Consider the following 12,237-nt stretch of genomic DNA (forward strand, 5'->3'; position numbering starts at 1 on the left):
TTATTAATAGAGTTATGGATTAGTTAATGAATTTAGTGGAATTATATAAAATATTATTAATTTTTATTATAAAGAAAAATAGAATTTTGGCTGGAAAATTTTGTGAAAACCATTGTAGAATTACACAATAGAAATAGAATTTTGACTAGTTTTGTGAAAGACGTTGTAAATCATTTTTCTATTCAATTATTTACAAAATAATTTAAATTAATTTAGTATTGTACCTAACAAAACAAAACTATAAGATACAATCTAAATTATCTATTAATTTCTCAATCTCTCTCAAAGACAACCGTCGTTAAGAGACAATTAACTAACAAACAACAAACATTGCAATATCCATCATCCATGATGACAACCACAATATCCATCATTTCAATTTCATTCTTTTATCCTTTTTCTTTTCTTTTTCCGCCATATTCATAATTCATTTTATCCTTTTTCTTTTCTTTTTCCACCATATTCATAATTCATAATAGAAAATGTAAACAAAAACTTCCACAAATTGCATGCGACCACCACATGGGTCTTTACAACCGCCGTCACGACTCCTCCCCTACGCCTTGCCCTCCAACAATCTCCGTCCCTCCTCCATACAACCACCCCCGCACCCGCCACGAATCATCTCCTTTCCTTTCCATTTCACCACCTTCACGACCACCTTCCCCTAACAGCACCAAAAATATCAACTTCAACCGCCGTGACTCATTACCACCTTCTTTCCCTCCAAACTCCCCTCCCGCACCAACCTCCCATTTCCGCCGTGACTCGTACCCAGGTCCTTTTCCTAACCTCCCGTCACCTTCATCTTCCTCCGTTTCCGAACCTCCTTTACCTCTCTACCATAATCGACGTGAATCATGTCCGAATCCATTTCCTTTCCCCGTTTCCCCGTATCATGAATCAACAGATCTATCTCTCCTTCCTTCGACTTCTTCCTCAAGAAATCTCAACCACCGTCTCCTCAAACGCAGACTAGATATTCGCAACAAAGATAACTACAACGACAACAATAACGGTCTCGTATGGCCGTTTTACGATATCAAGTTTCTCGACGACGATGATATAAGAGAAACCGCGTACGAAGTTTTCTTCACCGCGTGCAGGTCTTCCCCCGGTTTCGGTGGCCGGAGTGCACTCACGTTTTATTCAAAACATGAAAACGGCGGCATGGGAGGGACGAGCCCGAGTAATCCGATGCCACAGACAAGTAGGATGAAAAGAGCGCTTGGTTTGAAGATTTTGAAAAGCTCTTTGTCTCAGAGAATGGTGATGAGAGGTAGTTGGACAATGTCGATGTCATCGCCTCCATCGCCAGTGACAGTGACAGAAGGTAGCCCGCGCCCTCGGGTTGTGCCGAGGCGGATAATGACTATGGCGGAAGTCATGAGGCTACAGATGGGAGTTTCGGAACAAAGTGATAGCCGGTTGAGGAAAACCCTTATGAGGACCCTTGTTGGTCAAGTAAGTGCTCCCTCCATTTTTCATTTTAACAGATATTAAGAAAAGAAATATGATTATTGTTGTATCAGAAAGATAAATTTAAAGAATAGACAGATCGACAATAATATATACACTTAAGGTATAAAAGAAAAATATCATTAATGATTTATTGATATAGTAAAACATGTGAATTGCAGCTTGGCCGACAAGCAGAAACTATCATCCTCCCTTTGGAACTTCTTCGACACCTCAAACCTTCCGAATTCAGTAACCCTCATGAGTACCATTTGTGGCAAAAGCGGCAGCTCAAGATCCTCGAAGCAGGGCTCCTCTTACACCCTTCAATTCCAGTAGAAAAGACGAACACATTTGCGATGAATCTCAAGGAAATAATCCGTAGCGGTGAACTCAAACCAATAGACACAAGTAAAAACTCAGAAACAATGAGAACCTTTAGCAACTCAGTGGTTTCCTTGTCAATGAGAAGTCCGGACGGTGTTCCGACTAATGTCTGCCATTGGGCTAATGGATTTCCTGTCAATGTTCACCTCTACATTTCCCTTCTTCAATCCATATTCGATCTCGAGGACGAAACATCAGTCCTTGACGAAGTCGACGAGTTACTCGAGCTAATGAAGAAAACATGGTCAACACTCGGGATCAATAGGTCGATTCACAATTTGTGCTTCGCGTGGACGCTGTTTCAACAATATGTAGCAACTGGACAGCGAGAACCTGACCTTCTTTGTGCCTCACATACTATGTTCAATGAAGTTGCAAATGATGTTAAGAAAGAAAAGGAAGCCCTGTATGTTAATATGTTGAAATCTGTACTCGGTTCGTTGCAGAGTTGGGCCGATAAGAGGTTACTTAACTACCACGAATATTTCCAAGGAGAGTCTATTCGACAAATCGAAAACCTTCTTCCTGTGGTGTTGTTGGCATCCAAAATTTTAGGAGATGTTACAATATCTGATGGAGATTGGCAAAACAAAGGAGATTCCTCTGCCGAACGCGTTGATGATTATATTCGTTCATCGTTGAAAAACGCATTTGAAATGGTATGTAAGATTATATTCTCCATTAACCACATATTTTTTATAACTATTGAAGTCATAACTAAAAATCTAATGATGTTTTTGTTGCTCTTTTATGATTGAAGATAATAGAAGCGGAAAATGCAAAATCTGCCAAATCTGAAATAAAGAAAGACATAAGTGAAGTTATGCTTGATTTGGCTAAGGATACTGAAGATTTAGCGATGAAGGAGAGACGAACTTACAGCCCGATTTTAAAGAAATGGCACACGATAGCAGGCGCAGTTGCAGCATTAACACTGAACAATTGCTATGGACATGTGCTAAAGCAGTATCTAAGTGAAATGATAAAAACAATAACAGTTGAGTTAATTTTAGTGCTGCAGAGGGCTAGAAGGCTAGAAGATGTTTTGGTTCAAATGGTTGTTCAAGACTCCGCCGACTGCGAGGACGGTGGCAAAACAGTTGTAAGAGAAATGGTTCCTTTTGAAGTTGATTTAACCATAATGGACCTAATGAGAAAATGGATTGGTGAATCATTGGAAAAGGGGAATGTGTGTTTGCAGAGAGCAAAAGAAACTGAAGTAAGTTTTATCTTTATGATTATGATGCTCTTTGTTTGGAAACAGAAAGAAGCACGGACATAGCACGACAGTGACACACCAACACCTGTAATAATTTGAAAAAATGAATAAACTAAACGTAATTACAAGTGTTGGTGATAGTGTCCGACACAGACACCAACACCAACACGAGCACGTATTTTTTCAGAAGTGTCGGTGCTACAAAGAACAGAACGCAATATATTATGTATTTAGAATATTTATCAAATGTTTTTTGTTTTTGACTTCCATTTCAGACATGGAATCCGAAATCTAAATCGGAGCCGTACGCTAAATCGGTGGTGGAGTTGATGACTTTGGCCAAGAAAATTGTGCAAGACTTTTTCCAAATTCCAATTGCAATAACTGAGGACTTAGTTCAAGAACTTGCTGATGGATTACACAAAATCTTCAAAGAGTACACAATGTTCATAGCAGCATGTGGTAACTACTATTAATTCATAAAACCTAAACTTTTTATTCTTTAGAAAATCCATAAACTTGTTTGAATTTATAACAGAAGTTAAGAAAATGGCTAATCACGATTTTTAATACTCGTAATTCACAAAACTTAAGTAACTTGTGTCACAAGTTACTATGACACAAGTTACTAGGTATTTTGTGAATTACTGTAGTCGACAAAAACCACGATGAAGCAAATTGTGCTTAACTATGTTCTGGTGTAAATTTCTGTCAGGTTTGAAAGAGAACTACGTTCCATCTCTTCCACCATTGACAAGATGCAACAGAAATTCAAAGTTCCACAAGCTATGGAAGATAGCTAGTCCTTGCAATGTGAGTTGTGAAGATCCACACATATATGGAATATATGATTCAAGTCACCCTCATTCATGCACTAGCCGAGGAACGCAACGTCTCTACATTCGTCTCAACACCTTGCACTATCTCCTTTCTCACATCTCATCGCTTGACAAATCGCTCACCCTCACCCAGGGAGTAGTACCTTCCGATCGCTTCCGCTGCTCAACAGACATCAACAAGACTCAAGGAAAATCAACTTCATACTTTGAAACAGTTAACAACTCCATCTCAGCAGCCTGCCAGCACCTCTCGGAAGTGGCTTCATACCGTCTCATATTCTTCGACTCGAACTCTTTCTTCTACGATAGTCTCTATGTCGGAGACGTCGCCAATGCTCGAATCAACAATGCTGTGACAGTCCTCAAACATAATATCAAACTAATGACAGCAATTCTTACGGAGAGGGCTCAACCGTCGTTGATAAAGGAAATCATGAAGGCGTGCTTCCACGCGTTTCTTTTGGTTTTGCTTGCTGGCGGAACAACAAGGATGTTTAACGAGTCGGATCATGTGAGTATTCAAGAGGACTTTCAATGCTTGAAACAAGAATTCTATAGTTGTGGTGAGGAGTTGATAGCAGAAAGTGTTGTGGATAAGGAAGGTGAGGTAGTGGAAGGTGTGATAGGACTAATGGGAATGAATACTGAAGAATTGATGGAAAATTTGAGTAATTTTTCAAGTGAGATTGGAAATGGAATGAAGTTGGCAATGCCTCCAACTACCGGGAAATGGAATAGTGCTGATCCCAACACAATTCTGAGGGTTTTGTGTTATAGAAATGATAGAGTTGCTAATCATTTCTTAAAAAGGACATTCCAAATAGCTAAGAGGAGATAGATAACAACAATGAGAGCTGTGTTAATTAATAACTAGGTTTTAAAATAGCGGTTGCGACGGTAACCATCTATATTGCCTCAATTTTTTATATGGTAGAGAAACGCAATCAAATGTAAGTTATACGGTCGCAGAAACCATCACCCATATTGTTTTTCAATTTTTTATATCGTAGAGAAACACATTCGAATGCAACTTATGTGGCCAGTGTCAATTGTGGTCTCTTTGTCAACGTAAAAACTATGTGATGTTGGGTTCGAGATTGTGGTGGCATATTATTATTTAAAACCCTAGTGAATATTGTGCATGTGTTGAAAGTTAAAGAACACAAATCCAATTTGCAACACATTTTTTTTCCTAATGGAGGAAATAAATGTGGTGATTTTTGGACATAAAATTGGTAGAATGTATAAAGTTGCATGTTAATTATGCTTTAAAGGTAAATAAAGGGCTATATTTCCAATTTGGTGAAATAAAAGAAGGATTATTGGCTACTGAAAGTTTTTTTCTTCTTCTTTTCTTTGTATTCGGTGAAACTGAGATCTCTATTTATATTGCAATTTTTTTTTGTCTTTATTTGTTTGTTTTCCTTTTCTTTATCTTATAGTTCCTAGTCAGTTGTGTAGATAATATAAAAAATGCAATTCATGTGAAAATGAGAAGCTTATATACGGAGTTAGCGGAAATATACTTGAACGTATCGCACGTTCGAATATATAACAGAGTAACCATCGAACTTTATTTATTTTTGAAGGAAAATGAAAACATCGACAAAATTCGGGGAAAAGAGATATGCTGGGTAAGGAAGTCGGTTATGCAATGGGAAGATATTAGCACCCCAAACATCCATGGTACTCCATGAGAACCGTTTTGATTGTTCTCGCTTGAATGAGTGTGATCTAAAGATTACTCGCAAAAGAATGGGAAAGGAAATAGATAAAGTGCTCGATGATGATTTGAGACTTCATGTCTACGTATCCTCATAGTGCAATGAGGAATTCAGAACTTTGTAGTTCAAATAACTAGTGGCGGGAGATGAAAAGGATTGTGATCGAAGTATGGTCAGAACTAAAAGATTATGTTATTTGAACCTCAACAAAGGATGAAATATGAATCCAAGAGTAAACCTATGAACCAACAAGTGAGAGGTCTACGACATGGTGTCACTGTGTTGGAATAATCGAAAAAGAAAGGATTTCCTGTATACGGCTGCAAAGTAAGTAAGGAGATGTTCGTCTAAGCAACGAGAGGACTAACAAGACAAACAAATAGACTCTTGGTTCACAAAGAGGTACAAGATGAAGCTCAAAAAGATAGTGTAGTCGGCTCAAAGAATAAGGTATATCACATGAAGTGAATGAATATAGAATATGAATGAAGGTCGTGATTAATGATCCATGAAGATGAATGGAGGAAATGCCCTAAGGCATAAGGAATAAATAAGTATGCTCGCGGAGGATTCGAACCCTCGTGCCTACGTATTCTCATCGTGCAATGAGAAAATCAGAGCAATCGTAGTTCAGCCTACTACGTCTGAAACAAAAGAGAACGAGATTGATTGTCAAGAGGCAAGATAGGTTGCTTAACAAGCAGGAGTGTGGTACTAACCCAATAATGGTGATCCACCACAAGGACACGTGAGATATGATTGGCCTATACACGAGAGGATTTATAAGGCAAGAGATTCGTCTAAGCACAAGAGGTCTTATAAGACGAACAAAGATTATGAGATGATTGGCCTATACACGAGAGAATTTACAAGGCAAGAGATTCGTCTAAGCACGAGAGATCTTATAAGACGGACAAAGATTATGAAATGATTGGCCTATACAGGAAAAGATTTATAAGGAAAAAGATTTTCGTCTAAGCACGAGAGGTCTTATAAGACGAACAAAGATTGGGGGGTTTGTCAAAGTGCAAGAGGACTGATAAGGCAAACAAATGACTTAATGGAGTGAGCCTAAGCGCAAGAGGACTGATAAAACTCACAATGAATAAGGGTTTTCCAAAGCAAAAAAGGACTGACAAGGCAAACAATGATTGAGTTGATTGATCACGACTCAAAGACTTGATTACAAGGGAATTGATCCAAAGGATATCTAAATGTCAAAAGGAGTATGATTAATGATCCACTGAGGAAGAAATAATTGATGTGCAATGGTGCTTCACTATTGAAGTGTTGAATGATATGATGCTTGCTTCAAGAAGAAGACTTGTCAATTGTATGATTCAAATTGCACTAAAGTCTATGAACAAAGATGAATACCTTGAGCAACTGGGTCATTCATCCCATACCCAAGGATATTCTAGACAAGGATAGGAATTCTCCACTCTCATCATTCTTGGTTTCTTAAGGCTCATAGTGTGCAACTCGAATCAAAATTAACAAGTTACTGACAGGAGGTCCTTTGTGTTGATCCTATTGAAGTTGTGTTACTCGTTGTAGAAGAAGACTTGACAATCATGTAATTCAAATTGTACTAAAGTCTATGAATAGATGTGAATACGATGACCCACGGGCCAAACGTATCGCACCCAAAGATATCTGAATGAATGTAGGAAAGCTCCAGTCTCATCCCTTCTTTATTGCTTAAGGCTCGTGCCACACACTTTGAATTATGATCAACAAGTGTTGATACCTTTGTCGTGCTTAAAAAGTAGTCCACTTTGCTAACTATGCTTGACTTGACATTGACTTGAAGTCTTGATCTTGCATTTGAATCTTGAGGTCTTGAGCTCATGAGATTCAGCATAGCCACAATAGCTTGAATGCAATGAATTTGCCACATCAAGTGATCAAGGGTCTTTTGATCACTTGAAATAGACTCGGGGCTTACAACACGGTTACAAAGGATTTGGTTGATCAAAGTGTCCTTTGGTCAACACTAATCAATGGGATTAACATAATAGTTGAATTATATATAATAATATCCTATTTAATTAATCAGCTAAAATAGAAGTCAGACAATTCTAATCGAGACCCTAAACTAAGGGAACATGTATTAAGATTTTTCTACTTAGAGGTAAAATAGTCATTATGTCAAAAATGAATTAATTAGAAAAATAGTTTCTAATAATCAATATTTACTTAAAAACTAAATTAGGCCTAATTATTTAATTATGCAAATTTCTAATCAAACTTCAATTCTAAAAATCAATTGTTCTAAAAATTCTAATTTCTAAAAAATCTAATTAAAATTCTAAAAGGTTTTAAAACTCTATTAAATTTTTAGGTTAAATTTTAATTAGATTTTTTAACCTAATTGGATTTTAATTTAGGTTAAAACTCTATTAAATTTTTAGGTTAAATTTTAAATTAAATTTTAATCTAGTTTGGATTAAATTTAACCTAAAAATTAGATTATTAAATTAATTAAAATTCTAAAAGGTTTTAAAACTCTATTAAAATTTAACCGAATCGGAAGTTCTATAAATTTTAACCGAATCGGAAGTTCTAATTAGTATTTTAATCTAAAAATTATTTAACCTACTTAAATCCAAGCCGAATTCGTCTTCTTCTTTATCGAGTCAGAAATTCCGAATTCGCCAAGATCAATTCAATATTTGTGAGCAGAGTCGAATATAATTGGGGACAGCTTGCGATGCGGTCAACAGTTCGCACATTCATCAGCTTAGAGGAGACTTCACGGTTCGGTTAGGATTCGCGTATTTCCATCGTAATGCTTCGTAGCTCCGGAAATTCGGTTCATTCCATTATCAAATGCACCAGCGAAAGAAAAGCGGTGTCGATACGACACATAGGACTTACCGGATTTAAACTTCGACTGTAAATAGGTATTTAATTCTCTTTACCGAATTCGAATCGCTTATCTGCTTTTTTTTTCAATTTGATCCCTTCTTCGTGTTTTTCTCTTCTGTTCGAATTTTGTTTTTGATTCTGAGTCGTTGCAGATTTGCGTTGTGTGGTCGTTGGAAGGAGTTGAAGGCGGTGGCGTCGCGTATCGAAGCATCGCGTTCATCATCGACGACGTCTCAGAACTCGTGATGCTTGTGACGTGCCGCAACCATATGATGCACGTTGTTCAATCCTCAATCACGCGCAAATAGAAGCAGAGAACGAAAAGTGTCATGATTGAACAGGTATCAAATATTCTTCTTCCTTGAATGCAATCTCTTCTTCTTCCTTCTTTGCTTCTGATTTTTGTGTTTCAGTGGTGCGTGATTGTTGCATGACTGTTGCGAGAGTTGTTGTTGCAGGATGAAGTATTGCAGCACCAATTTGGATTGCGGGATGAAAGTGAAGGTAAAGAAAAATGTGAAGCAGGAAGAGGAAGATTGAAGAGTGAAGAAAGAAAAGAAAAAAAATGAAGATTGAAGTTCTTGAAGAGAAAAGTGCAGAATGGAGAACCAGCCCCAAACACAGTGCAGGTACCTCCATTTATAGAACTTCCGATTCGGTTACAAATTAAATCCAAACTCAAATGAAATTAGAGTCAAATTAATAGTTAGTTATAGTTAGTTATTAAATGTAGATGTTGGTTAGAGATTCACATTCAAATGAAATGAAAATGAAATTATAATGAAAATGAATTTATGCTGTTTTGAAGTTGGAGTGAAATTATATTGTTAGTTCTCTTAGAAATTGGTTAGTTTGTTAGTTAGTATCCAGTTGGTGTGAATGATCCTATGTGTGTTGCGTTCGAGTTATTACTATGGAATTCGATTGTTGTTATGAAATCAAAATGCAGGGTGGTAATTTAATGAATCCTATAGCTTAATTGGCTTTATTGATTTTGCAGGATGTTTTTGTTTGGAAATATTTGTGAACTCATTTGCTCGCAATTGGCTTGAAGAATGGAAAATGTTAGTAATTTAGTTAGTTTAAAATGTTTATTAGTTCTACAGTTATTTTATTATGAATTATGTTGTCCTATTTCCACCTCTGTTATGACGTATGACTGCTAAATGAATCAAATCCCTGCTGACTTAATGTTACAACGGTTAATTTATTGTTATTATTAGCTTTTGGATGGTTCGGACTTGCAAATCAAATTAGTCTTGTCGCACATTGCTTGAGCCGCTGTCAGTGTTGCTGTCATTGTTGTTGGCTGCAGAATCTGGGCATTGTTATCACTATTGTGTTAATTATATAGGTTGAATCTTGAATTTAAAGTTGGGTTAATTATGTTAAAACCAAACTATTATGAACTGTTAGAATGCTAGTTGTGGTTTCAATTGACATGTTGTTATTGTGACAGGTTGGGAGTTTGGTGCTGGGCGATTATGCTCGACGAAAAGATGGCGTGCAGACTGGCCAGGGGTAACTTTTGTTGAATTGCTTCCCACTAATTCGTCCTCTAGATCAGTGAAGAGAGCCCTATTTTCAACACCGCTAAGCGACACTTAGCAAGCTTTCAGAGCAGTATCAACGATTGCCTTTTGACGGTGAGCACCAACTGCGTCTTTGTTTGTTGTTGCCATAATCCATGGGATTCCAAGACACTTAGCTTCATCCCAAACTACTTATGTTAGGTACAATTCGGATGATTACATCGACGTGCAACATGGGACAAACGGCCTGGTTCCTGTAAGCGCGAACAGGAGGTTCAGCAGCAGGTCCTCCTGCAAGCAGCTTAGACACAGAGACAAAGGATCCGCATTGAGAAATTTCCGTGTAAATGGTGCAACTTACCTTCTTAGGAATTAGAGGCACCCGACATTTCTTAGGAACCTGTACTCCTAAAACACCAACTATCACATTTGTCAAGGGATCCATTTGCTATTATGTTTTATTTTGTCAATAGATTTTACTTATACTAAATCTCAGCTTATGATGCTCCCATTGATGCACCGACAAATTCCACTGTATTTTAATGATTCATCTTTGAAACGGTAACTGGACCCTTCTTTTCCAAGGAGTCAGTCATCAGTTTAATTATAGAGACAAAAGAAAATGTCAGTAGTATTTCATTGGCATTTCTAATATTTAGCCCTTGTATTATATTTCACATGTTGGAATAATAAATAAGCCAATACAATTTATAACTGCTGAAAAAGTGAGTGCATAGTCTACTTCATGTCCTATATATATGGCGATGATGACCATGAATCATGAACTCTTGAGAAATAAAGCTATCTAGCTTTGGGAATCTATCTATGGGTGGGTACAAAGTGTATTGAACAATTAGTGTAGATACTATAATTATCTGAATTAAACGCTAAAATAAAAAGAAAGGTAATTTGTTTTATTTACTTGTTTTAAAATTGACATAGATATCGAAAATAAAAGTTCAGTTATCTTTTGGTGTAAGGTAAAGAATGCAAGAGGCCGCAAAAATGCAAATGGATTTTGGATTGATTATACACGAATTAGTAACAAAAGTTAACCAAGTCAAACTTTGATTTTTATTTCAAATGGTGTTGATGAATGACAATGATACATGTGGATTGATGAAGTGATGAGTGTAAAATACAGATGAAATGATTGGTTATGGGTCAGATGAAAAGTGAAAAGGGGAGGACAAATTTTGGGGTACGACAATATACTATTGGATAAAATTCGCGAACTTATAGACATAATTAGCTCCAAATTATATCTTCGAAACCTCTGAAATTACTCTTTCCATCTTTATGGTCATTCTCCCACCTCCCCAAAAAGTCACAAGTGCTTCTAGCATAAGGATTTTAATCTCCAGACGCATTTTTCTCACACATCTCAGATGAAATTGCTGAGAAAGTCTTATTTCGTTAAAATTAAGTCTGGAGATGCATCTTTGTAACCCCTTAATTCAATATTTAATGAGTTTTTCGGAGACGCATGTCCTGAAAATACTTTGTTAATTCAATCCAGAAACAACTAGGAACAATGGAAGAATGAAAAAAAAACATAAATTAACATCAAAATAAACATTACATAAATAATTATTAACGTTAACATAAATTTAACATCACATTTAATTATAAATTAGTGGTTAAGGACGTCGCGATATCCTTAGAATATTTTTGGTTGATCTTACAATTGTCGCATCCACTTCAATCGAACCCTTTGTTGAGTAACGATAAAAGGTACTCCACATAACCTTTAAATCATCATCTGTATTCAGTTCCAGCATGGTGAACCATATCTTCCCTCTGTTGTCAATCGAAGGTGAATGGTACTCGAGCTTGACAACTCGTCGATTTTCTGGATATCGCAGGAGAGTGTTTAATTTGGTTTTCAGATCAATGAGAAGTATGTCATCGGAGACCCTAAACTGAAGTGGGGGATTTGTGTCATTGAAATACACAAAGGCAAGATTGAGATATGTATTCGTTCTAAATTTTTTAAAGAAAATGGAAGAGTAAACTCTACTTAGGCAAGTGGTGGATCAAGTTGGACATTAGAAATCATATCCTTTAATCAAGACATATTTCAGAGATGCATCTCCGGATACACCCTATTTTTTTCAAAACTAAGGGTCTTTAGGGAATGAACATCTGTATAGTCCCCTATTTTGTTTTTTGTTTTTATAATTAAAAGGTGTGTCTGGATATGCTTC

At 36.7% G+C, this 12,237-nt stretch overlaps 1 protein-coding gene and 1 long non-coding RNA gene across 4 annotated transcripts; both read left to right on the forward strand.

The window, feature by feature from the left end:
* The first annotated feature begins 334 nt into the window (after nucleotides 1–334).
* On the forward strand, nucleotides 335–5,052 carry LOC127128132 (protein unc-13 homolog). Its single transcript, XM_051057379.1, has 5 exons — nucleotides 335–1,464; nucleotides 1,641–2,504; nucleotides 2,606–3,064; nucleotides 3,340–3,526; nucleotides 3,780–5,052. Exons 1-5 carry the CDS (start codon nucleotides 523–525, stop codon nucleotides 4,739–4,741), a joined length of 3,414 nt encoding a protein of 1,137 aa, XP_050913336.1. The 5' UTR covers nucleotides 335–522; the 3' UTR covers nucleotides 4,742–5,052.
* A 3,149-nt stretch (nucleotides 5,053–8,201) lies between these two features.
* Nucleotides 8,202–10,700, forward strand: LOC127128140 (uncharacterized). Of its 3 annotated transcripts, XR_007805705.1 has the most exons (7): nucleotides 8,203–8,533; nucleotides 8,651–8,839; nucleotides 8,957–9,127; nucleotides 9,499–9,562; nucleotides 9,722–9,852; nucleotides 9,958–10,144; nucleotides 10,232–10,700. It is a non-coding gene; the product is annotated as an uncharacterized LOC127128140 (long non-coding RNA). The 3 variants fall into 3 exon arrangements; XR_007805704.1 differs by having other exon boundaries at nucleotides 8,202–8,533; nucleotides 9,722–10,144; XR_007805703.1 differs by lacking the exon at nucleotides 9,722–9,852 and having other exon boundaries at nucleotides 8,204–8,533.
* The last annotated feature ends 1,537 nt before the right edge of the window (nucleotides 10,701–12,237 follow it).

Source organism: Lathyrus oleraceus, chromosome 1 (assembly GCF_024323335.1).
Source record: "Lathyrus oleraceus cultivar Zhongwan6 chromosome 1, CAAS_Psat_ZW6_1.0, whole genome shotgun sequence".
Classification (NCBI taxonomy): Eukaryota; Viridiplantae; Streptophyta; class Magnoliopsida; order Fabales; family Fabaceae; genus Lathyrus; species Lathyrus oleraceus.

Coding starts and splice junctions, on each gene's coding strand:
- LOC127128132 (XM_051057379.1), top strand. CDS start 523: ATGGGTCTTTACAACCGCCGTCACGACTCCTCCCCTACGCCTTGCCCT. Junction 2,505..2,605: donor TGAAAAACGCATTTGAAATG/GTATGTAAGATT, acceptor TTATGATTGAAG/ATAATAGAAGCGGAAAATGC. Junction 3,527..3,779: donor AATGTTCATAGCAGCATGTG/GTAACTACTATT, acceptor AATTTCTGTCAG/GTTTGAAAGAGAACTACGTT.